Here is a 22,550-nt window from a genome sequence, read left to right on the forward strand (position 1 = left end):
CACTAAGCCAGAGCACTAAATGCCCCATCCAGTTGTTTCTTGGACACTTCAGGGATGGGGACTCCACCACTTAGGGTGTCAATGCTTAACCACCCTGTCAGTGAAGATATTCTTCCTGATGTCCAGCCTGAGCAGCCCTGGAGCAGCTTGAGGCCATGTCCTCTTGTCCTGTCCCTGGCTGCCCGGGGGAAGTGGCTGATCTCTACCTGGCTGCACCCTCCTTTCAGGTAGTTAAAGCCAGCAGAGCTGAGCTCAGAATCTTTAGACAAGGCTTGATGAAACTGACTGTTGTTGCCTGTTCATTAAATATCCCGATGATAACCCCTAAATGTCTATTTTCCACTAAACAGATAAATAAGTGAAGTTGCAATAGGTCACATACAATAACCAAACTAGGTAATTATCATTCATTTCTGCCTGAAAATTGTGTGCACTCATGACAAGAATTACAATTGCAGATCTAAAGCATTTGATACATTTGGGCAAAGCCTTCATGAAAGTTAGAGTTGGTACTCAAACACCTTAGGCAGGCTTATGCTCAAAGGAGTAAGGAATTGCATAATTGAGAAAGAGACACAATTCTTAAAATAAAGTCCCTCTGAATTTGAGACACACATCTTAATGCAGTCTGAGCTGTTACTTGAATGCTTCACATTCTTGGTTTGTTTTATTTGCTTTTCTCTATTAGGTTTGTGAGAAAGGAAGTAATGCTAAATTGGTGGAATTGTTATTGGCCAGCGGTGCTCGTGAGCAGGACGTTCGGAGTGCTTTGACCATCAGTATAAAGAGAGGAGACAGCCAGATCATCAGCTTGCTCTTAAAGAAACTTAGCCTTGATGTCACCAACAGCAGTATTTGTCTTGGAGGATTTGGTTTTGGCAGATTAGAGCCTTCCTGGCTCATTCCTTTGTTCCCAGATAAACTTACTCAAACAAGAAAACAGAGTGAGTATATGTAGAAATTGCTGTAAATATAGAAAATGTGTCAATATCTTCTGATGATACTATGAATGTGTTTTGGCTGAAGATTTTCAGTTGAGAATCTCTTCATAGCATTCAGCTTGCTATGAAAAGTTTGGCAAAACTTGAAAGCAAATCAAGTTGTTTCTGTTATTTTTTGAAGCTACTTGGATTTCTTGGAGATTATTTTATCTTTTCCATTTCTTGTACATATAGATGCAGGTTCTGCACTGGCAAGGATGGTGCTCAAATTCCAGATGAAGAATATTTCAGAGGATAGATCAAGAGCCTCCTCTGATCCAAACTTGTCTGAAGATGGAGTGGACAGAAACTATGACTGGAATTTCATACCTGACCCGTTAGTGGACAGTATTTTTCCTTTGAGTGATGATATTGATAGTGAAGGTAATTGTTTTTATTTTCTTTTTTGCTTTTTATAATCCATATCTAATGTACTATGGCTAGACTATAGCCATAAATCAGTTATTTACTTGTATTTGAGATTTAACATCTCCCATGAAGAAAAAAACTTCTATCTAAAATTTTGTTGGAGGTAGCATTGGAAAATAGTTTGTGGTGAGTATGTGCTTCATGTACAAAACTAAGACCTTGAAGAATTTTACAGTTATACATTTAGAATTAGTTTGTCATGCATTCAGTTTCTTGTAGAGAGAAAGAGTAAGATTCTTGCAACTGAATTTAAATTTTGACTTTTTTTGTCTTTTTCTGAGCTGCCTTTATAGTCTATGACAAAAAGCAAGAGCTTCAAGAGCCCAGTTTGTCTCATCATGAAGTCAGTCATGTATTGTGGTCTAGAAACTCCTCTGTTCCCTGGGTAGTCTGTAAATAAAGTTCATACAACCCGATCTGGCATAGAGGACTATGTTATTAACAAATTAAGTAGGTGAAACAAGCTCCATCCCAAAGATAACTAATTGATCTGAAAGTGTAAATGACAGGTTTATGTTCAGCCCAACACCATTCTTTGTAACCAGGACATTTGAATGCCTTTAACTTATAGAAAGGCAGCATTTGTGTCTATAATACCAGCAACTTAATGATGAAAGTAGCCTTAATTTTTAACGTATCTTTTTTGTTGTTCAAATGTTGCTCTTGTTTTAAACCAGCTGGTTACTTAAAAACAACACAGGTGAAGAATTTGAATTTTGGAATCAGAGAATCCTAAGGAACGTTTTTTTATTCTGCTTTGTTGTTTTCCTTATATCATTCAGCACCACTTTTAATTTCTGTAGGTCTATTTGTTGCTCCATGTAGAAAAGTTGTTATCATTAAAAAAATGCAGGAGTGATTTGGGGAGTTTTAAAAGTAGCTTTGAGAAGAGGAACAATCAAATATCTCCAGATAATGACACCAAATGTCTCCTGATTCACCAAATTCAGAGTGGCATTTGATGTTTCATTCTCAATAAGTGTGGGAGTGCAAATTTATCTATTGAAATACAACTCTTTTCAATTTAAAAAGTTATTTACACTGAAGTAGCAGAAACATGTGCTATGAAACATGCATAATAATCCCAACCCAATGGAAATTTTGTATCATAAATTATCAGTGCAGGTCCTGCAATCACCTGTAGGTCCTACTTGAAGAATGTCAAGTGAGTCTGGCCCCTCTGCTCTAAAACACACAGACAACATTCTTGGCCTATTGCACACAGAATTGGCCAGTGAGATCCTGCCAGTATTGATGCTTTTGAAATGCATCTCTTCTTTGTATGTCAGCATCTATAGTACAGTTGAATTCTGAGCCTCATCTTTAAATACATTTTCTTACCTATTTCTGTTCTTGTGTTCAAGGAAGTGAAGGCTCACTTTTTACAAAAAAGAAGTCCAATTCCATTGCAGTTGCTGATTTATATTGTAGGGAAATGGCATGTCAGAGAGGTTCTCCTACTTTGATGCGACATTCCTACTCTGTGGTAAGTCAGATCCATGCTCATTCCAGGTTTTTAAGTAGTTTTTAAGTCCATCTGCGTAGCCTGCTCCAAAATTGTTAATAATCAAGTGATAGGAAAGGTCATGTAACCATATGGGCTTTGTCTCACTGTTGCCATTCAGTGTTTCCTTCTGCTGTGGTGCACTGTGTGGATGAGTTTGTCAGCAAAAATTTATGATCACTAAAGAGCAGACACCCTTTTGAAGTGTTCAGATTTCCAGTCTGGTGTTCAAATGGAAATACAGGGATCGTGGGCCCAGTCACAAAAATTAACTTCCCCTTAGTGAAGCTGATCTTCAGTAATGATCAATGAAGAGAGACTGATTCCCTAAGGAGACATAAGAGGACAAATTGGTGGAATAGAGGTCAGGTTCCTTTGGAAGGACCTTGTCTCTTTCCATTAACTGTAAAGGTAAACTGGAGAGACTGGCTTTCTTAGACAAAGTTATGGTTTGTAATACTCTGCTCCATCCTATTACTGCACCCTAGTGAAAGTCATTCTGGGTTGCCAGAAATGCACGACTTCCATTGCACGTTAAATCTACCATCCTTTCATATTTCATGGATAAATATATTTTTTAAAGATGTGACCTGTTGTTGTTTTGAGTTCAAGTGTATAGTTTTTTTGTCTTCTCCCTATAAGCTCTGATAAAAAGAAATCACAATAAAAAGAGTTTTACTGAATTTGGATGATTTCAGAACATGTTCCTAAATGCTTTTTCTCTTGGATTTTGCAGGGACCTGGTTCAGATTATGAACCATTAATGAAACAAAGACGAAAATTCTTCCTCTCAGATGAATCCTCCAGTAAGTAAACTGTACAATTATATAACAGATTTTGCAGCCTTAATGCTTTCACAAGCATTGCATGCAAAGATTTGAGACACAATATGTATTTGTTTAAGAGGAGGCTACATTTTGGAAATACTACAGTAAAGTACAAATAATGCATGTATGGAGATTTTTAGTTCTTGGACTCCACAAATAATTTATGTAGCAATGAAATTTAATGAGTGCCCTTATTAGCTTTCAAAAGCTCTTTCTGTTGTGCAGTGCATAAACATTCACCTCTTCCCCTTCCCTACTGTCTTAAAAATTTCTGTGTCTTAATAGAATTCTTCATGGATCTGGATGTTAACCAATATCCAAACATTCACTCTTTTCTGCATCTTTAGATCCCAATCTAAATGATTGTAATTTTACCTAAGTGATAGTGATAAATTAAATAATGTTATTTTCACTTTTTTGTTTTAATAGAAGGCATCTCAAAATTGTCTTCACATATAAGATCATCAGACAGTCTTTCTTCATTGATCTCAGAGAAAGAGTATATTAAATCACTAGATCTTTCATCAAATGAGCTGGAGAACATTGATGCCATCAGCCAGAACAGCTGCTTAATAAGTCATCTGGAACATCTTGAGAAACTGGAGCTCCACCAAAATGCTCTTACAAACATTCCAGAACAACTGTGTGAAGTAATTCTGCATAATTTTATGTAACACTAGTTGAAATTACTTAAAGTGTTGTTCTCTAATAATGTAATCCATATATATTGTAATAATGTATCCATAGCAATATTACTCAAGAATATGGGTGTATATTTTGGTATGCCTCATACATTTACTCAACTTCCATTCAGTGGATTCGTGTTCATTAGAAAAAAAAGCGTTTTAATGGGATTGTTTTAAGTAATTTACTGTAGAGAACTGCTGTAAGATGTGTGATATTAAGTAGCATAATAATGGCAATGGAACTGCAGGCAATTAATATCTTAAATTTTATTAAATGGAGCTAATTGTTTTTGAATAATGCCCTATAATTTATTTTTTTGTAGAAACATTATAGGTTACATTGGTACAATTGCTATTTTCTCCTACTTTTCCATAGTGAGACAAATATAAATAAATCAATAATTTGTATAAAAATATAACTCAATTGCAAACATATAAATTCATCTTTTCTTTTAACTTTTTTCAAACAAATGATCCTTTTCTTTCAGAACTTGAAATGCCTGACTTACCTGGACTTGCACAGTAACCGATTCACGGCTTTCCCACCGTACTTACTGAGGATGAATTGTATCACAAACCTCGACATCTCACGAAATGACATCGGCCCTTCCTTTGCTCTGGATCCCAACCTCAGATGTCCAACTCTAAAGCAACTCAACCTTTCGTACAATCAGCTGGTGTGCACTCCTGAATTTCTTACAAGTGTTGCTGAAAATCTGGAACAGCTCTCGCTGGAAGGGTGAGTAGCATGAGTAAATGGACTGCAGCATAATAAACACAATAGGAAATAATAGATTTGTCATGCATAATGATGACTCTTTATATGTAAAGAAAGGATTGTTTAGTCACTGGTGGAACACTGCCATTGTCTTCCAAATGTATTAAATTGCTACAGTTTTTGGAGTTGGATTGCAAAGTACAAGGTATGGGAATGATTTTGGACCTTGTTGGAATCTAGATTCTGTTGGAATCTAATGAAACAGCATTGCTGTTCCATTACCATACTAAATAAGTTGTAGTTCAGTTTCTTTCTGCTGCCATACTATTAATCCACAGGGCTGTGTAGTCTGACATATTCAGCTAGGTTTTCTGTATACACAATAGTTTCCACTTTATTTCATAGGCATAAAAGCTTTTCTGGGAGTAGTAGTAATGGAATTTTATGTATTGGTATGGATATGTTTTAAGCCACAGAAACGGGTTAAAGCATGTAGCTTTTTGTTTGCCAGCACTTATTACCATATTTCTTAGTGAGGTAATTCATACCCATGTGGAATTCTTAAGAATGAGATTGGTGATAGCTCTGTAAACTGCAGAGACTGTCTCATTCATTTCCTACAGTTCATGCTAAATCAGATGGTAAACTTTGTTAGTAATAGTACCCTGGCATAACAGTGGATGGATCTTTTATCTCTGTATTTTCGGGATCTTTCTCTTCCTCTTTCTAGTTTTCTTCTCCCCAGAATACATTGTGTAAAATTATATAATCATCCTGAATAGCATTCCATACAGGATTCCTTTTTTAAAAGATTTTGTAGGTTGTTAGTAATTCTGTAATATTGCAAACACATAATTTTAGTACACAGAACCTCTCACAAATGCAGCAATCCTCTTTGCATGGGATTGAGCTCCAGTATGTAATCAGAAAATTAAACCTTGCAATACATTTTGACACTTGATCTCCAAATTAATTAAACTGATTTTAATACCAGTCATGTTATTCCATGCTGCCAGATGTTCTAGTGGTTTTGCTGACTGGTCAGTCTTTATATAGATAAAGTCTTCTTTTTGCTTTACTGGTGTTTACTTGTCAGATCAACACTACTTTCACCTTTTACTTAATAATTTCTAAATGGATTGTTTTTTCTTGTTCTCATAGAAACAAGATTTCATGCTTATGTTCACCCCTATGCTTGAAAGACCTGAAAATTTTAAACATTAGTAAGAACAATATTTCATCCCTTGCTGAGAATGTCTTCATGGGCTGTACAAAACTGGAGCAGTTCAATGCCAGGATGAATGTTCTTGGTAAGTATCTGTTAAAATAGGATTCACCTTCTAGGAACTATTCCAAGTCATAAAATTCCTCTGCCCACCAACATTTGGAGTCTTGGAAGAACAGAAAAGAGTAATACAAGTACTAGTCCTTGTTTATAGAGTTTCCTAAGCATCAGCTTGTGATCACTGAAGCACAGAGCATGCTTCCAGTCATTTGATCTGACTCACCCAACTCCTCTTGTTCCTGCATTTGGAGTGGATGCTGTAAAAATGGCTGAGTGCACTTGAGATTGTACACACTGCTGAGGAAGGTTCAAAGAAGAGAAAATCATTGAGATTTAGCTTGCAAATCTAGTACTGATGCAGGTTTAATACTGTCCTGTAATATATAGATGCATCCTGGTCTGTATAAACAGCAGTGTGACCATCAGAACCAGGGCAGGGATTGTCCCTCTGTGCTCAGCACTGGTGAGGCCACACCTCAAATCCTGGGTTCAGTTTTGTATTTGCAGTACAGTAAAGTATAAGTAAGATTATTTTGGTGTTTAATGCCACTGGGAGATGAAGGATAACAATGTATAATTTGTTAAAAGATGATATATTAATTAATTTTGGGACTTTAGTTTTTAATAAGCTTTAAGAAAAAGGATTTGAACTGTGCCTTTGGTAGGTGATACCTCTGTATGAAAATTATAGACTGACCTTTTAGTCTGTGTAAACTCCAGTCTTTAAAATAATTTAAACCATTCTTAAAATCATAGGATTAACCCCTTTTTCTGCTCTAGAAAAGATACCTGACTTGTCATCCAGCATAACAAGTTTAAAATTATCCCAGAATTGTTTTATTAATGTTCCAGAAGCTATTCTTCTTCTACCACAGTAAGTTACTCTTTTATTCATTGATGTTAATGTCAAGTTCTTGATAAAAAAATCTGATGACAAAATTGTTATTCTGCAGAAAATCCTGCATGGTTTACTGATTTTCAGAGAATCCTCACTGGGTAAATCCAGAACTTGGTAGCTTTTAAACTGAAGACTAATTTGTCACATTTTCTTCATGATTCTGAAAATTCTGTTCCTCAGATTCAAATTGCTGTTCTTGAAAATATATTCCTTGACAGCTGAAGCTGACAATTCTTTAGTTGAGAATACTAGAATTCTCATATTTCCTAGGAAACAACAATAAAAATATATCAGCAACTTTTTTAGTTCTGCAGACTTTTGCACAAGACTACTGAGATTAGTTTTTCACTTCCTAAATAACATGAGATACTTATTCTCAAAGAAAAACACTTCCTCCAGAAGGAGTTGTGGTAAAGAAGCATGTGACATTTATTTTGCTATACATTCAAAGCATTGCTTATGTGAAAATTGGACTTTTGCTTTTTTTATAAAAGTTGCTGACCTTAACTGATCACTAGAATGAGATTGTGGAGGAAGTGCTTGGAAGGGTGATCCAATAGGTGTGGGGAGATGTGAGTGCTGATGGCACCATAGAGAGAGCAGATACACAGATTGGGAATTTATATTAATGAAATTACCATGATATTGCACAATTTCAGCATGCTGACATTCATAGTTGCAGATTTAATGGATGTGTTGAAAAAATGCAGTTTTCAGGTTCTACATCTCACAGCTCAATCAAATCAGGAAGGTGTTGCATGCAATTTTGTGTGGTTCATGTTTCATAGCAACATAAACTTGTCCAATAGGTCTAGGTGAACTATGTAATTTCTGCACATACATGTATTTGCATACAAGTATATCTACTTTATTTGGATTTCAGTCAGAAAACCATCTCTTCTGATAGCTAATCAACTTGTTTATTAAAAATTAATACAGCTTTGGTTTCAGCTAACCTGGGTTTTATTTTTTCATTTGCTGACTTCTCTCTTTTTTATTTTCACATTTTTAGTTTGAGATCAGTAGATTTAAGCCAAAACAAGATCACAAGCCTGCCTGGACCAATGCACTGGAAATCACTAAATTTAAGGGAGCTGTTATTTAATCATAATGAAATAGATGTCTTGGACTTGAGTGAAAAGGCATGTGCGTGGTCTAGGCTAGAAAAGCTACACCTCTCCCACAACAAGTTAAAGGAGGTAAAGTGTAAAATTCTACCTGAAGAAAATTTAATTGTTTTTCAGTTGAATGCAGTTTTTCAATGTTAATTTGATTTTCATGTCACCTCTCATGCAATTGCATTGTGTCAGTGAAGTGTTATGTAAATGCAAATATTTCCTTACTCTGTGAAGGAAAATTGCTATATGCTATTCAGCTTTTCTGCCTGGAATGTGTCATATACTCAGTTTGTATACTGAATTACTTATAAGGTCTTTTCTCTCTTACTGTAGGATATTAGGCCTGTTTATTACAAGAAATGAACTACAGCAGTAAAAATAATACCTAGTTCTGTTAAATAATTAATGTATTCATGTTACTCCTTTTTTTAACATTTAATTGCTCATTAAATGTTCTTTTATTTAGATTCCTCCTCAGATTGGCTTCCTAGAGAACTTGACTTCTCTGGATGTAAGTCATAATCCTGATTTGAGATTCTTTCCTGATGAAATGGGAAGACTGTCCAAAGTCTGGGATCTTCCTTTGGAAGGACTCCATCTTAATTTAGACTTCAAGCATGTGGGATGCAAAGCCAGAGACATTATCAGGTTTGTTGCCCTATTGTTCTTGAATATTCCTGGTTTGCTTTCTTGGGATTTGCAGTAAGCATTGAGGAAATACCATGCTGTTTTGTAAAGACATACTGGTTTTTCATATGAAATCCAGCCTGCTGTTGTGTGGGAGGTTATGATAACAACACACACAGATAACAGAGTGGTTTAGACTATACTATTATTACCTCTTGAATTTGATGCTTCCACAAACTGTGCAATAAGTGATGCTTACCAATTATTTGTAATATGTTTATTGTGTTCTCCAGTTCCTCTGTGCACTGCACAGAGCACAATTTTGGGATAATTACAAAGCAAAAAAAGACATATTCTGAATTAAACTTTAGCTTTCAAATCAGAAATTAGAGTGGACTGTTAAAAGAACAGTAATATCAATCAGATACTGAAAATTTGAAGAAAATTTTATGGTTCTAGATTTTTCTTTGTTCTTGAGTTCTGTTCATCTTTTTCTTTGTTATACACTTCTGTGAGTTTTGCAAACTTTTTCTACCAGATTTCTTCAGCAGCGACTGAAGAAGGCAGTGCCTTATAACAGAGTGAAGCTCATGATTGTTGGGAACACTGGCAGTGGGAAAACCACCCTGCTGCAACAGCTCATGAGAAGCAAACGAACAGAACTGGGCTCTCCAAAAGCTACAGTAGGCATTGATGTGAAAGACTGGGTCATTCAAGGGAAAGGCAAAATGAAGAAGGAGCTTATATTAAATGTGTGGGACTTTGGAGGTATTTCCTGAGTTTATTTTCCTTTCCTATTGTCTTTTCTAACATTTTAATGCATTACTTATTCTTAGAGTCAGCCTGTGGTAATTCAGACTGGGGACAGTAGAATCACAAACGTACACTCAAAGTCCAATGACCACTTATAAATTAGTGGATTCTGTAAATTAGCAGCTAATCCCTCAAATTTAATATAAAGCCTCAGGAATTTCTTATCACCAAATGTTGTTTGACCACTCATTTAAACTATAATACTTAGAACAATCATTTCAGAATAGTAAGAAATTGCTTGTAATCACCAGAAGAATCTTTGATTAAACTCTGTTTCTCCATTTTGTAGTCCAGGTCTCTCTAGGCTCTGCAATATCACAAGCTTGTAAGGTCACAGACAGCAAAGCACTTAGGATGAGTCTTTGAACCTTGTGTTTCTGGAAACCTTTCTGAGTCTGGAGGAGTACAGAAGCACTTCTAAAATCCAGGGCTATTTGAGGGTATAGAAAAGTTATTTTTAAACAGATGTCTGTCATCATTTAAATACAGTCTATCACAATGCATAAGCACAGGTCAGTGCCATTCAAGCTGCATCTCCAGCTTTAGTTGTAATTTTAAGTGCTTAGTTATGTGAATTTATTTTGAAGTTGCTGAAAGTATAGGAGAAAGGAAAGGAAGAAAGTAAAGGGAAAGGAAAGAGTGAGGGAGAAATTCAGTATTGAGGTTTTAAAAGAATCACAACCTTTTAAGTTGTCCATGCAGCAACCATGTTTATCCAGTTAAATCTTACATTGGTATAAAACCAGTGTGTTTAAACATTACACTTCAATCTGTGAGCTACCACTGAGTGCCTTCCTAAAATTCGTAGTTTTTCTGGTTTCCTGACAATTTATATAAAGTTCTGCAAACATTAATTTCACTTCTGAACTCGTGGTCTGGGGACATGTGTTCCTCTGCCTTTTTGTGACCTGCAGATGTTCAGTCAAGGAAGTACTAAACAATGGAAATTTTTGATCACTAGGACAAGAGGAGTTCTACAGTACCCATCCTCATTTCATGACCCAGAGGGCTTTATATCTTGCTGTTTATGATCTCAGCAAAGGACAAGCAGAGGTGGATGCTATGAAGCCATGGCTTTTTAACATCAAGGTAAGACTTACAGAATGGAATTCTCCTTTCCAGGGAGCTGTAGGTGAACAGCAAATTAGCCATAAATATTTATATAGGGGAAGAAGAAAAAAAAAATCTTCTAAACGAAAGAACAGTAGTATTAAACAAGAGCTGAAATACATAATACATCATGTATTGGATATGACAGTAATTTTAGACATAAAAAGACATGATCAGCACCATTTGGACTTAAAATTGTACAAAGTACTGTGCAAAAGAATAGTTTGTATATTCTGGCAATATTTTGAATTCATTGACAAAAATAAGAAAGGAATAGTATTAAAGAAATAATGAGTTAAATTTCATTTTTCTTTTACACCAGTGTAAATTTTGGGGAAATCAGAATTAGCCTAGTTTAAAACTCATAAATAGATACAGGCCTGAAACCATGCTATTAAGTGTATGCTTAGTATCCTATTATTAATAGGAATTATTCCAGAACTATGGTAGGGAATTGACCTGAGAACCTGCCTGTGTATTAGTCTTTTTTTTATAAGTGTTTATCTCCATTTATGGAGCCATTGCATGGTGAGTGAGCATTACTTGTCTTTTCTTTTATAGGATGCTTAGCCATGACTGGGCAATACACTCACAGAAAGAGTTTGTTTACTGTTCCTGTTAATGAGCTTGTCTTTTCCACTCTTTTCACCTTGGACAGTGATACAGGACACAGCAGTCAGTTTAGTGTTGGTGAAAATAATTTCTGATATGCTCTCCTTTGCTGTGCAGTACCTGCTGATGTTTCCCTGCTGCCCTGTTCCAAAGACAGCTAGCAAAGTACCATTTCTTTTGACTATTCCATTTTGTTGGATGTTCTTAAAAAAAATGTCCCTCTATTTTACTGCCAATAGTGTTAATCTGCAGAGAATGAAATACAGATGTACACTCCTTCCTTTTGGAAAAAGCTGATTTTTTAATATTTCTCTTTTGAAATAGCTCTCTGAATGTTTGACTAAATTGCACACATTTTATGTGAATATAAAACTCTAAAATCAACATTTGCTGTTGAGTTAATGAACAGTATGGATCTCACTATCAGGCTCGAGCATCAACATCCCCTGTGATTCTTGTTGGCACTCATCTGGATGTTTCTGATGAGATGCAGCGTAAGGTCTGCATGAGTAAAATCACCAGAGAGCTGCTGAACAAGCGGGGCTTCCCAGCAATCCAGGATTACCACTTTGTCAATGCCACAGAAGAATCTGATTCCATCATCAGACTTAGGAAAATCATCATAAAGGAGAGTCTTCACTTCAAGGTGAGACCCATACTGTTTTAATGTTGAAAACACCTTGTTTTACTTAAGTGAATGCCTTTTTGAATATTAATGCGTAATTAAATAAATTACCGTGTGATACCAAAGTCATCTTGCCGTCTATAAAATGTTACAGCAAAATAGTGAAGGAAAATCACCAGGTTTGTTTTAATTTGATTTTCTTCCCCGAAAATTAACTTGAAATCCCAGCAAAGTTCTGTTTTCAAGCACTAGTGCCATAAATCAAGTATTCAATGAAAAACAAGCCATCTTTGTCTTACAAAGAAATTTAATTAAAATCTTGGTTTCTTGGGCAGCATCATGTAATTACAGTAAGTATGGCAAGATTTCAGGGGACAGGAAATAGGATGTTGTGGTTTGCGAAAACCAACTGATTTCTCATTTACTGATTTTAGTTTACATAGCGTGAAACTGTTTCTATAAAGAGGAAAGTGAATTAAAGCAGGAAAGGAAGATCCTGTGGACTGAGTGATCCTCCTAGACTGGAATATCTGCACTTGTAATTCTGTCTCCAAAGTCATCCCAACTCATTCCCTGCTCTATCCTTAGCCACAACATGAAGCCCTGAGTGTGATGAAGATACCTACTCAGGCATGGAGCTTGTAGAAAGACAGGATCTTATCTGTAAAAAAAAGAATATACTTTTTTTTTTAATTTATGCAACAACACATTTTTCATTTTTCATTTATGTCATAGCACATTAAAGAGAAAAAGTGATGTCCTGTGCTACTTAAATTAATGGTCAAGAGCTTCATAAATTGTACCAGAACTCAATTTTCTTCCAAATGACTGTTTGGAAGATTTTATAGAGCAAATGATGTATTTATGACCAGCCTCACACCAGTGGTGCTACATGTGTTAAAGTGTACACACCTCTCTTGTTTCTCTCAGGAATTAGCAGCTTAGCCATATCCAGATTGTCTCTAACTTCATTCCACAGTGCAAGGAACAGCTAACCAGTCCCAAATGGCAAGGAGGTGCCCTCTCAAGTGAAATGGGTTAATTCCTCCTCTCATACATCCAGTGGGCATGAATTGAGCTGGTGCTTTTATGTGGCTTCTGTGTCTCACCATACTTAGTGAACACCCCAGAGCAGTTCTGCTTTTTGAAAAATGTTGTTCCTTTAATGTCTACATCTCTTGAGACTGTGACTTAAACTGATGTTTAAACTTCTACACAGATGTAAGGTGGTCTGAAAGGAGATAATTACCATAAATTATGTAGGTAATTTGTGAAAGGAATGTTACAAGGCTGCAATCTCTAATCTGCTTAGAGATTAGACCACATTAGTTTAATATTCAGCATTGTCATCAAGTACTCCGGAGTCTTTGAAATTACACAAGGTGCTAATTTCATCTGCACAAGGTACCAATTATATTTTTGACACATCAAAAACGTCACAGTACATTGGTGAGAGAAAAATTACAGTTATGAGGCCAGTTTGTAAATATTGGGAAAGTTGTTTCCCATTTCCTCAAAAAAGTTGGTGGGTCAGCATGCATGGAGAAAGGAAAGCCTGACTGGGTACTAGTGATTACCAAATACCAAAGGGTGTCTGCAGGAAGGAACAGAGGCTCAGGAAACAGGCACAAGGCACCCATTTGAGTCACTCATTGTGGCTAAATTTATTTCATTCTATTCTCTTGTCCACTGACTGCCAGGAGTGGAGACTTTTAATCAAGCTACTACCCTCTTCCCTCCCATTTATCTAAATACATGGCTAGAGATATTGCATACTAAAAGAAGTATAGGTTTTTATTCTTAATTTGTATATTGCTCTGTATTAACTGAAGATATATGATATAATCTGCTCATATAGTGAATATTTTCCTTTGAACCAAAGCTTCTCTTTGAAATAACGTCTTCTGAGAGACCTCATTTATTATTTTTTTATGTACAAGTAATATGGAAATATTTTCTTCTCTGAGTAGTTATTTACAGTAATACATTATAATTCTGAAAGAGTAATTATTTTCATCTACCTTTCAGAAGCCATGTTAGTCAATAAATGAGTGTTCTTGTTCCTTTCTGCTTCTATTGAGTGGACATACACTTTATATCTTAGTTTTATCTTCTTCATTTCACATGAATAAATGAATACATTTAAGATTATTATTCATAATTTTACAGATCAGAGATCAGCCAGTGGTTGGTCAGCTAATTCCTGACAGCTACCTGGAGCTGGAAAAGAGAATTTTGCTGGAACGTAAAAACGTCCCAGTGGAATTTCCTGTAATTGATCAGAAGCGCTTGCTGGAACTGGTGCAAGAAGGCCAGTTACAGCTGGATGAAAATGAACTCCCTCATGCAATTCACTTTCTGAATGAATCAGGTAAAATATTCTCTTCTATGTGTGTTTGTTACCAGTTTGCTGTAAGTCTGCAGCTGACAGATCTGTACATGATTTTACATCTTTCACAAGGGAGCCACACGATGGTAAGCTGAGGTGTCTAAGCTTGGGTAACATCAGTTTGTTAAACCACATTATTAGGAAAGGAATTCCATGATGTGAAGGCTCAGCACTGTAACAGTTTATATCTCTTTCTCTCTTTTACCCCTCCTTGAAGACATTCTACTGCTGGTTAGGCAGCATAGTTGCAGAAGAAAGATGCAATTGCTCCAATCACTCAGAATTGTGATTAGAGAAACACATGTAAAAGTTTATCTCAGTGCAGTACTGACTTCATAAGATTAAATAATAAACCACACAGATCATAGCAAAAAAGCAAGTCAGATTAAAAATCTAACAAAAATTCTGAAAATAAAGGTAAAGCTGAGCATGATGTGCTTGCACTCTACTGTTCTGAGATACTGACATCAATAAAACTGTATTTATTATTCAAATTCTTTATGTCAAGTAATATAATAAAAACAGCCCAGAGTGGAGTGCTTACTTTGCTTGATATTGATCTTGTGCAATGCATTGCTAATTACAGTATTCTTTGTGCAGGTGTTCTCCTTCATTTCCAAGACCCAGCACTTCAGCTGAGAGATCTGTATTTCGTAGATCCAAAGTGGCTGTGTAAAATCATGGCACAGGTCAGACTGAACACTTTTTGTGTATGCATTTATGGTACATTTTCCCCTGTCCAAAATCACTGTAACTCATCAATGTTCCTTCTTCACCATTTCTTTAGTGTTTCATAATCTAGAATTTTCTCAAGGACCACATTTTTTCACTTTGCTCTTTTCTATTTCTGTTGCTTTCTGGACAACTGTGTTGTTGCTTCTCTGTTCTTACATTGTAAAGTCCTATATCATTTAAACTGCAACAGACACAATACATGTAGAATAGAAAAACCCCATGGATGCAAGGTAATCCTGCAATATGTTGCCACAGGTTGGGATGAAAGCTGGAACTTTGGGCTAAAGGCTGTAAGAATGGGAAAGAATTTTAATTGTATGCCAGGTACAGATGGCAGAGACAAGTGAGTGGATATGAAGTTGGATATGAATCAGACTGACTGCTTAAGTGAGACCATCATTGAAATGTTGATCTAGAAACACTCTCAAAATTTATTATATATACTCATATTTTCTAACCTCTGAAACTTTCATCTAATTATGAATGTACACCTGAAATTGTTTCACTTTTTTTTAAAAGATTCTGATGGTGAAAGTGGAAGGCTGTTCTAAATACCCTAAGGGAATTGTGAAGCGTTCAGATGTGGAAAAATTCCTTTTGAAGAAGAGCAAGTTCCCTAAAATCTATATGTCACAATACTTTAAGCTTCTGGAAAAGTTCCAGATTGCTTTGCCATTAGGAGAGGACCAACTACTAATCCCAAGCAGGTAAGCAAGGAGCTAAACCCAAAAATGACAGCCATAGAGATAGATCAAAATTGAAACCTCCCATCAGGCTAACTAGTTTCACTGATCATCAGAGCATTTGGTACATGAAAGCATGACAGACTCTTTGTATATTACATTTTAGTAAATGCTTTCAGAAGAGATATGTTAAACTCATCTTGTAGCAGGTAAAGCTTATGTATCAACATGGTGGGTAAATGGAAACTATAAAGGATAGAATATTTTATGAGGATAGTACTTCTTTTACAGTTACCATGCTTCAAGACTACACCAAGGAGGTTATAATTTAGTTTCACAGCAGTGTGCCAGCATTAAAGATATTTATTGAAGTTTAAAAGATAACAAAACATTTCCGTAACTCATTTGCATGAAGTGAGAACCACTCGCAAGTTACTCAGAGGCATTACCTCCTTCAAAAATTGTACATACTAAATGTGGTGACAAAAATTGTCATGATTTTGAATGTGGTATTTTTGTTTTATCTGAAGCAAATAACTCAGTTTCAGTGCCTCAGTTGCAGATTTCCCTAATGTGTTTGGTAATGTTTATGTTGCCTAGTGGAGAGAGTGTTGCATGGCTGCACTGATTAGGATTCTTACGTCCTTCAAAGCCCTGGGATAGGAAGATTTTATCTGAATATCTTACCTGCCTTCTGTATGTCTCAGATTTTTCTCATGTTTGCATTAAATATCTAATGATCCATTAGCGAGCCACTGTTGGGTTTAAGTTACAGTCAGAACTTCACTTTGACACAAGCAAGCATAATAAACAAACACACTATCTGGTAGCTCCCTGACCATCTGAATCATGCACTCATTAATAAATCATGCATTTTACATTATACATAATATATGTCATAAGCTCAGATATATTACATCATCAAATACTGTCTTAATGTTTTTCTTCTTTCAGCTTGTCTGATCACAGACCTGTTATAGAGCTTCCTCACTGTGAAAATTCTGAAATTATCATCAGGCTGTATGAGATGCCATACTTTCCCATGGGATTTTGGTCCAGGCTCATCAACAGGTTGCTTGAGATATCTCCTTACATGCTCTCAGGAAGAGGTACAAATCTTTATCTTCAAAAGCAATAGTGTGCAAGTTTACCTTGAATGCCAACACCTGCATGTTAAAGCTTTAGTCCCCAACACTGTTTTGCTTTAGCTAAATTCTGAACACTTCACAACTGTAAGAAAAAGACAGTGGTCGTTTTTGTAATTTAGAAGTATCCAGGATCAGATAGTGCCTGATCTTGCAGTTATGTGTAAAAGAAAGTAAAGATTTTAAGTGGTCCATTTCTCTCCTTCACATGCTAGAGACAGGGGAAATCCTTATGTTTGCTGCTATTTGATTCCACAAAGAATACAATAAGGGATATGTCTTCCACACAGAAAAACAAACTGTTTTTCTTCAGGTTCATTAATTCTGTCTTTATTTAAGTCCCAAAGCTTTGCTTTTATCAGAAAGAGGGGATATGTCTTCGCTTTCTTCCCAAGAATTCCATGCTTTCATATGGTAATACTCTACAAATATCATTTGTAAATGCCTGATTTCCTGGCATTTGAGTTTTTCTGAGCATCAAATTCCAGTTGCATCCTGCTATTTCATGAGTGTGTGACAGGAAAAATTTAAATCACAGCTTCTTTTCATATTTTACCTGAGATACTCTGTGCTTGAACCTGAACGTACCTAAGCATTTCTGTAATGCCTTCTAGAACCGAACACAAGTTGAGATATATTTAGTTTTTGTGCTGCCTGCAAGGTTGTAGCCTTTATTTTATTTGTTATTTGGGTAATTATAACCCTACAATCATAGTTATATATTCAAAGTACCATTAATTATTCTAAATATTTTTAAATTGACATTAATGTTAGAGATCAGACTTTTAATCTAATTTTGTGTTTTCTAGAGCGAGCTCTTCGTCCTAACAGAATGTACTGGAGACAAGGCATCTACTTGAACTGGTCTCCTGAGGCTTATTGTCTAGTGGAGTCAGCAGTATTTGACAACAACCCAGACAGTTTTTTGAAAATCACAGCACCTTCTTGCAGAAAAGGTTAATTATTATTCCTGAGCCTGAATTTTGCTCCAGTTTGATTGCAGCTTGGCATTTTGGTTTGTTGTGCTTCTGCCTTTGGAATATAGAGTTTACCTTTGCAATTAAAAGTATGGCAGACTGGGTCTGTAATTCCCCTCTTTTTGTTTCTTAAAGGGTGCATCCTTTTGGGGCAAGTTGTAGATCACATAGATTCTCTTATGGAAGAATGGTTTCCAGGTTTGTTGGAAATTGATGTTTGTGGTGAAGGGGAAACACTGTTGAAGAAATGGGCTCTGTACAGCTTTCAAGATGGTGAAGAACACCAAAAAATACTGCTTGATGACTTGCTTAGGAAGGCTGAAGAAGGTATATATTTATGCCATTTGAGGTATATAGAGGTACACTTGTATCTACACAAATACTGTGCAACATCCCCTTTATAACATTTGGTTATTTCATGTTATTTTAAAATGTTTCATTTCTGTAAGAAAAAATTACAGTGGAAGTCAAAAGCAGCTTGGGGATTTTTTATGTCAGAGCTGTCTAGTATAAATAAGAATAGAATATGAGACAGATTGAATCTACTCTGTGTATTTATATTAAAAAAACAATAATGGAAAGAATAATTTTGTCATACTGATAATGCAGCTTCAATCTTGGAACTGAATCCAGCAGATAGTAAAACTAATATTTGATGTCTTGGTTGGATCACACCTTTCAGTGCTTTTTCACTGATACCTTTCTTTTTCTTTCTTTTTCATTTTCTCCTTTGTTTTTCTTAGGTGACCTTTTGGTAAATCCAGATCAACCAAGACAGACCATTCCAATTGCTCAGATTGCTCCTGATCTGATACTGGCTGATTTGCCTAGAAATATTATGTTGAACAATGATGACCTGGAATTTGATGAAGCTCCTGAATTTCTCTTGGGTAAGCATTATTTTGTAGGGTGTGGTTTTTTTATGGAGATTATGTAAACAAATCTATTTAAGTCAGTTCTGCAACATATGAAAAGCATTTTAGATATTTATTTTCTGGAGAAATGTATTATTTTAAAGTATTCTGAATTTCAGGTTATTGAGTATTGAATTTTCCATTAATTTGTGCACTAGGACACTGGGTTTTATGGGTTTAGTTTACTCATCATGAATCAACACAGTAAAATATGTGGATCATATTTTAAAACTGAACCCTTTCAGCTATTATTTTTGAGAAATGGTTGTTATCCCTTTCCTAATAGTACTCTTCCATGTTATTGTTCAAAAGGTGATGGTGGCTTTGGATCTGTGTACCGTGCGTCCTATGGTGGTGAAGAGGTTGCTGTAAAGATTTTCAATAAACATACTTCCCTCAGGCTCCTAAGACAAGTAAGGAATCCTGCCTTTTTTCTGTAGTGCTACTCTTGGAATACCAGCCCTAGCAAAGAGTTTTAGAAGTTTAAGTAAATTGCAAGTCCTCACTCCAAAACATTCCTCAGTTTACTTCAGATGTAGAGATTATGCTTTTTGCACTATTTCATCTGGTTTTACAATTTGCAGGAGCTTGCTGTGCTTTGTCACCTCCACCACCCCAGTCTAGTGTCTTTGCTGGCTGCTGCAATCCGTCCCCGGATGCTGGTGATGGAATTGGCCCTCAAAGGATCTCTTGATCGTTTGCTTCAACAGGAAAATGCAAGTTTGACTAGAACACTGCAGCACAGGATAGCTCTACATGTAGCAGATGGCTTAAGGTAAATGGGACTTCTGCATTGCTGTAAAAACAGGATATAGCTTCAAAGATGATATACTGCAAATGAAAAGCTTCTGTTCTCTCACATCTCAAGCAGAATATTTCCTGGCTCTGACAAATTCTTGTATTTTTATGGTTGATTGGCTGATATGTAATGTGTACTTTCATTACCTGTTTTGTTCCTGCTAACAAGTGATGCCCATCACTTGTTAAGTAGAGAAATTGCAAGACTCCATGTGGCTGTTGATTTCTTACTGAAATGTCAAAGAAATTAATTTAGTGCATATTTCAAGTTCTGAAAATCCATTAATCACTTTACCTCATTGCAACATGACTTTAAAAGGACAAAACCTGCAAGAGGGTTAAGCTTAAGGTTCTAAGATGCATTTTTCAAACTATCAGTGACTCTTCAGATAAAACTTGGTACTAAAATACTGCAATGTAAATAGTAAAGTAGTAAATAGTAAATTGTATTTTTGAACAATTATAAAGTCATGCAGAAAGGCTGTGTCTTGGTGGTGATATTTGACATTTTTAACACAGTATTTCATGTTTGAAAGCACAATTTACTGTTACAAGAATAATGCACTCAGTGTGTGTGTACAGATGCATGCCTAACTTGTGAATGCTTTCAGTAAATATTTTTTGATTACTAGGTACCTGCATTCAGCAATGATCATCTACCGTGATTTAAAGCCTCACAATGTGTTGCTCTTTACCTTATATCCCAATTCAGCTGTTATTGCAAAAATAGCTGACTATGGCATTGCCCAGTATTGTTGCCGAATGGGAATAAAAACCTCGGAAGGCACACCAGGTATGGAAATAGGATTTGATTTAAAGTCCATTATGTCCAAAAATAGCTAATATATTTTTCATGTAGTCTGTAAGAAGTAACTCAAATCTATATTCTAGTCAAAAGTCACAAAAAGTAGTCCTAATCATATTACAAGTTGTGATGCCAGATTTATACCTCTTGGCCATTCCTCCTGTTCATGTTTTAACACCTTTTAGAAGACTCAAGGAGTATATTAAAGGTTTAAAAAGAAGAAATTAAATTACATGCATTCATATTTTTTGCTGTCTGATTTTAATATGGTTATTGTGATATTGAAATTATACTAAATTATAACTATGCTAAAAATTTTTGCTTTAATTTCCAGTAAAGTGTACGTAAGTCTTAATTTTTTTTAAGACAATAAATATCTTCACTCTTCCCCAACATTACAGAGAACCCATTAGCATCCATTCTAAAGCCCTGAACAACTCAATCACTTTGAAAAGTTCCTTTAGGTCTTTTAAATTGTGCTTGGGAGCGTGACTTCAAGTGTTAAATGTTAGTCCATCAAAAAGACTGCAGACTTGCCCTTGATTTTCAGCATTCATTGATAAAGTAATTATTTTACATTAAAAGGGGCAGGAGCTCTGTAACTGATGTTCTGTCCCCTTCTTTTATACTTACTGCTGATATTTTTGGACATCTGCCAAATACAAGCTGTTGCCAGCCCAGAAATAGTTTGTTTTTCCTTGCACTTCCTGTGCCATTTTTATCAATAATTGTTTACTTTTTAAAGTACAAAGATAGCTTCATCTTGACATGAAGCATACTTATTAACAAATGATTTATTTGCAGGATTTCGAGCGCCAGAGGTTGCCAGAGGAAATGTTATTTACAATCAGCAAGCTGATGTTTATTCATTTGGCTTGCTGCTTTATGACATTTTAACAGGAGGAGGTAGAATAATGGAAGGCTTGAAGTTTCCAAATGAATTTGATGAATTAGCAATACAAGGAAAATTACCAGGTATGCCTTGTTTCTAAAAGTTTTAGCTTTTGTCCTGCCTCCTCCAGAAATAGCATATATTATGAGTTATGTTGTATCTAACAGATCATAGAAGGAGACTTAGAAAAATACATTCCTCATATTCCTTCTGCATTACAATATGGAATTATTGGCTGCTGGAAGGAAGATTAAACAGGCTATCAGGCTGGACATGATGTAGTCATCTGGACAACATAACTTGGGCAACTTCTACCAGTGTTGAGAGCTGTTTAATTTTTATAGCACTACAAGCTGAATGTCTGGTGTTCTTATTTACTGCCCAACAATAGTGGGTGTACTTATGAAACATTCTTTAAGGAATGTTTTGCTCCATTTAGGAAAGAACTGCATCACTCAGTCTGGCTTCTCCATTATGAGAGGCAGAGTGTTCACGCATTTTCTGCTCCTTAAGGAAAACAGTCCAGTTGTAAGCTCAGACAGTTTCTGCCCCCTTCCTGAAGAGGGTATCCCAGGAACTGATGACTAAGTATCCCTTAAATGCAGCTGTATTGACTGTACTATAAGCTCTGTGGAATAATTGAAGTATTAGTTTCTGGAGATAGTACAGTTCCTTCCACCTATGCTCACAATTTCTGTATTTCCACCAAAAGAGGGGCTGGCTGATCTCACAAGCAAACAGTGCCTGTCTTTTGCTGCACTGAGTATGTTCATTTGCAGGTATTCATCACTAATGTTACCTCTGTCTGAGGTAGGACTGGAATATTTGCTGTGGATTATGATAAACTAAAAGGAAAAGCAATACAGGCACCATCATGAGTGATTTATTCTCAGAGAGCTCAGCAGCTATAGTCATAAGAGACATATTCCAAGCACTAAGTGGGAATTTAAATTTCCATATCTTGTAAATGCTTTATGGAG

The 22,550-nt window shown here is 35.8% G+C and overlaps 1 protein-coding gene across 3 annotated transcripts in view; it reads left to right on the plus strand.

The window, feature by feature from the left end:
- The window catches only part of LRRK2 (leucine rich repeat kinase 2), a 61,525-nt gene that overhangs the window by 26,604 nt on the left and 12,371 nt on the right, over positions 1-22,550 (plus strand). For all 3 annotated transcript variants that reach the window (XM_063155477.1, XM_063155478.1, XM_063155479.1), the window contains 24 exons: positions 689-944; positions 1,176-1,364; positions 2,774-2,895; positions 3,650-3,719; positions 4,170-4,390; positions 4,915-5,165; positions 6,306-6,454; positions 7,210-7,303; positions 8,340-8,526; positions 8,912-9,093; positions 9,611-9,840; positions 10,847-10,974; positions 12,035-12,253; positions 14,402-14,603; positions 15,222-15,310; positions 15,876-16,063; positions 16,994-17,148; positions 17,994-18,140; positions 18,297-18,488; positions 18,905-19,051; positions 19,388-19,488; positions 19,660-19,850; positions 20,506-20,666; positions 21,483-21,653. In XM_063155477.1, coding sequence (XP_063011547.1) covers positions 689-944; positions 1,176-1,364; positions 2,774-2,895; positions 3,650-3,719; positions 4,170-4,390; positions 4,915-5,165; positions 6,306-6,454; positions 7,210-7,303; positions 8,340-8,526; positions 8,912-9,093; positions 9,611-9,840; positions 10,847-10,974; positions 12,035-12,253; positions 14,402-14,603; positions 15,222-15,310; positions 15,876-16,063; positions 16,994-17,148; positions 17,994-18,140; positions 18,297-18,488; positions 18,905-19,051; positions 19,388-19,488; positions 19,660-19,850; positions 20,506-20,666; positions 21,483-21,653 — 4,042 coding nt within the window. The remainder of the gene's footprint in view (positions 1-688; positions 945-1,175; positions 1,365-2,773; positions 2,896-3,649; positions 3,720-4,169; positions 4,391-4,914; positions 5,166-6,305; positions 6,455-7,209; positions 7,304-8,339; positions 8,527-8,911; positions 9,094-9,610; positions 9,841-10,846; positions 10,975-12,034; positions 12,254-14,401; positions 14,604-15,221; positions 15,311-15,875; positions 16,064-16,993; positions 17,149-17,993; positions 18,141-18,296; positions 18,489-18,904; positions 19,052-19,387; positions 19,489-19,659; positions 19,851-20,505; positions 20,667-21,482; positions 21,654-22,550) is intronic.

Source organism: Melospiza melodia, chromosome 4 (assembly GCF_035770615.1).
Source record: "Melospiza melodia melodia isolate bMelMel2 chromosome 4, bMelMel2.pri, whole genome shotgun sequence".
NCBI lineage: Eukaryota > Metazoa > Chordata > Aves > Passeriformes > Passerellidae > Melospiza > Melospiza melodia.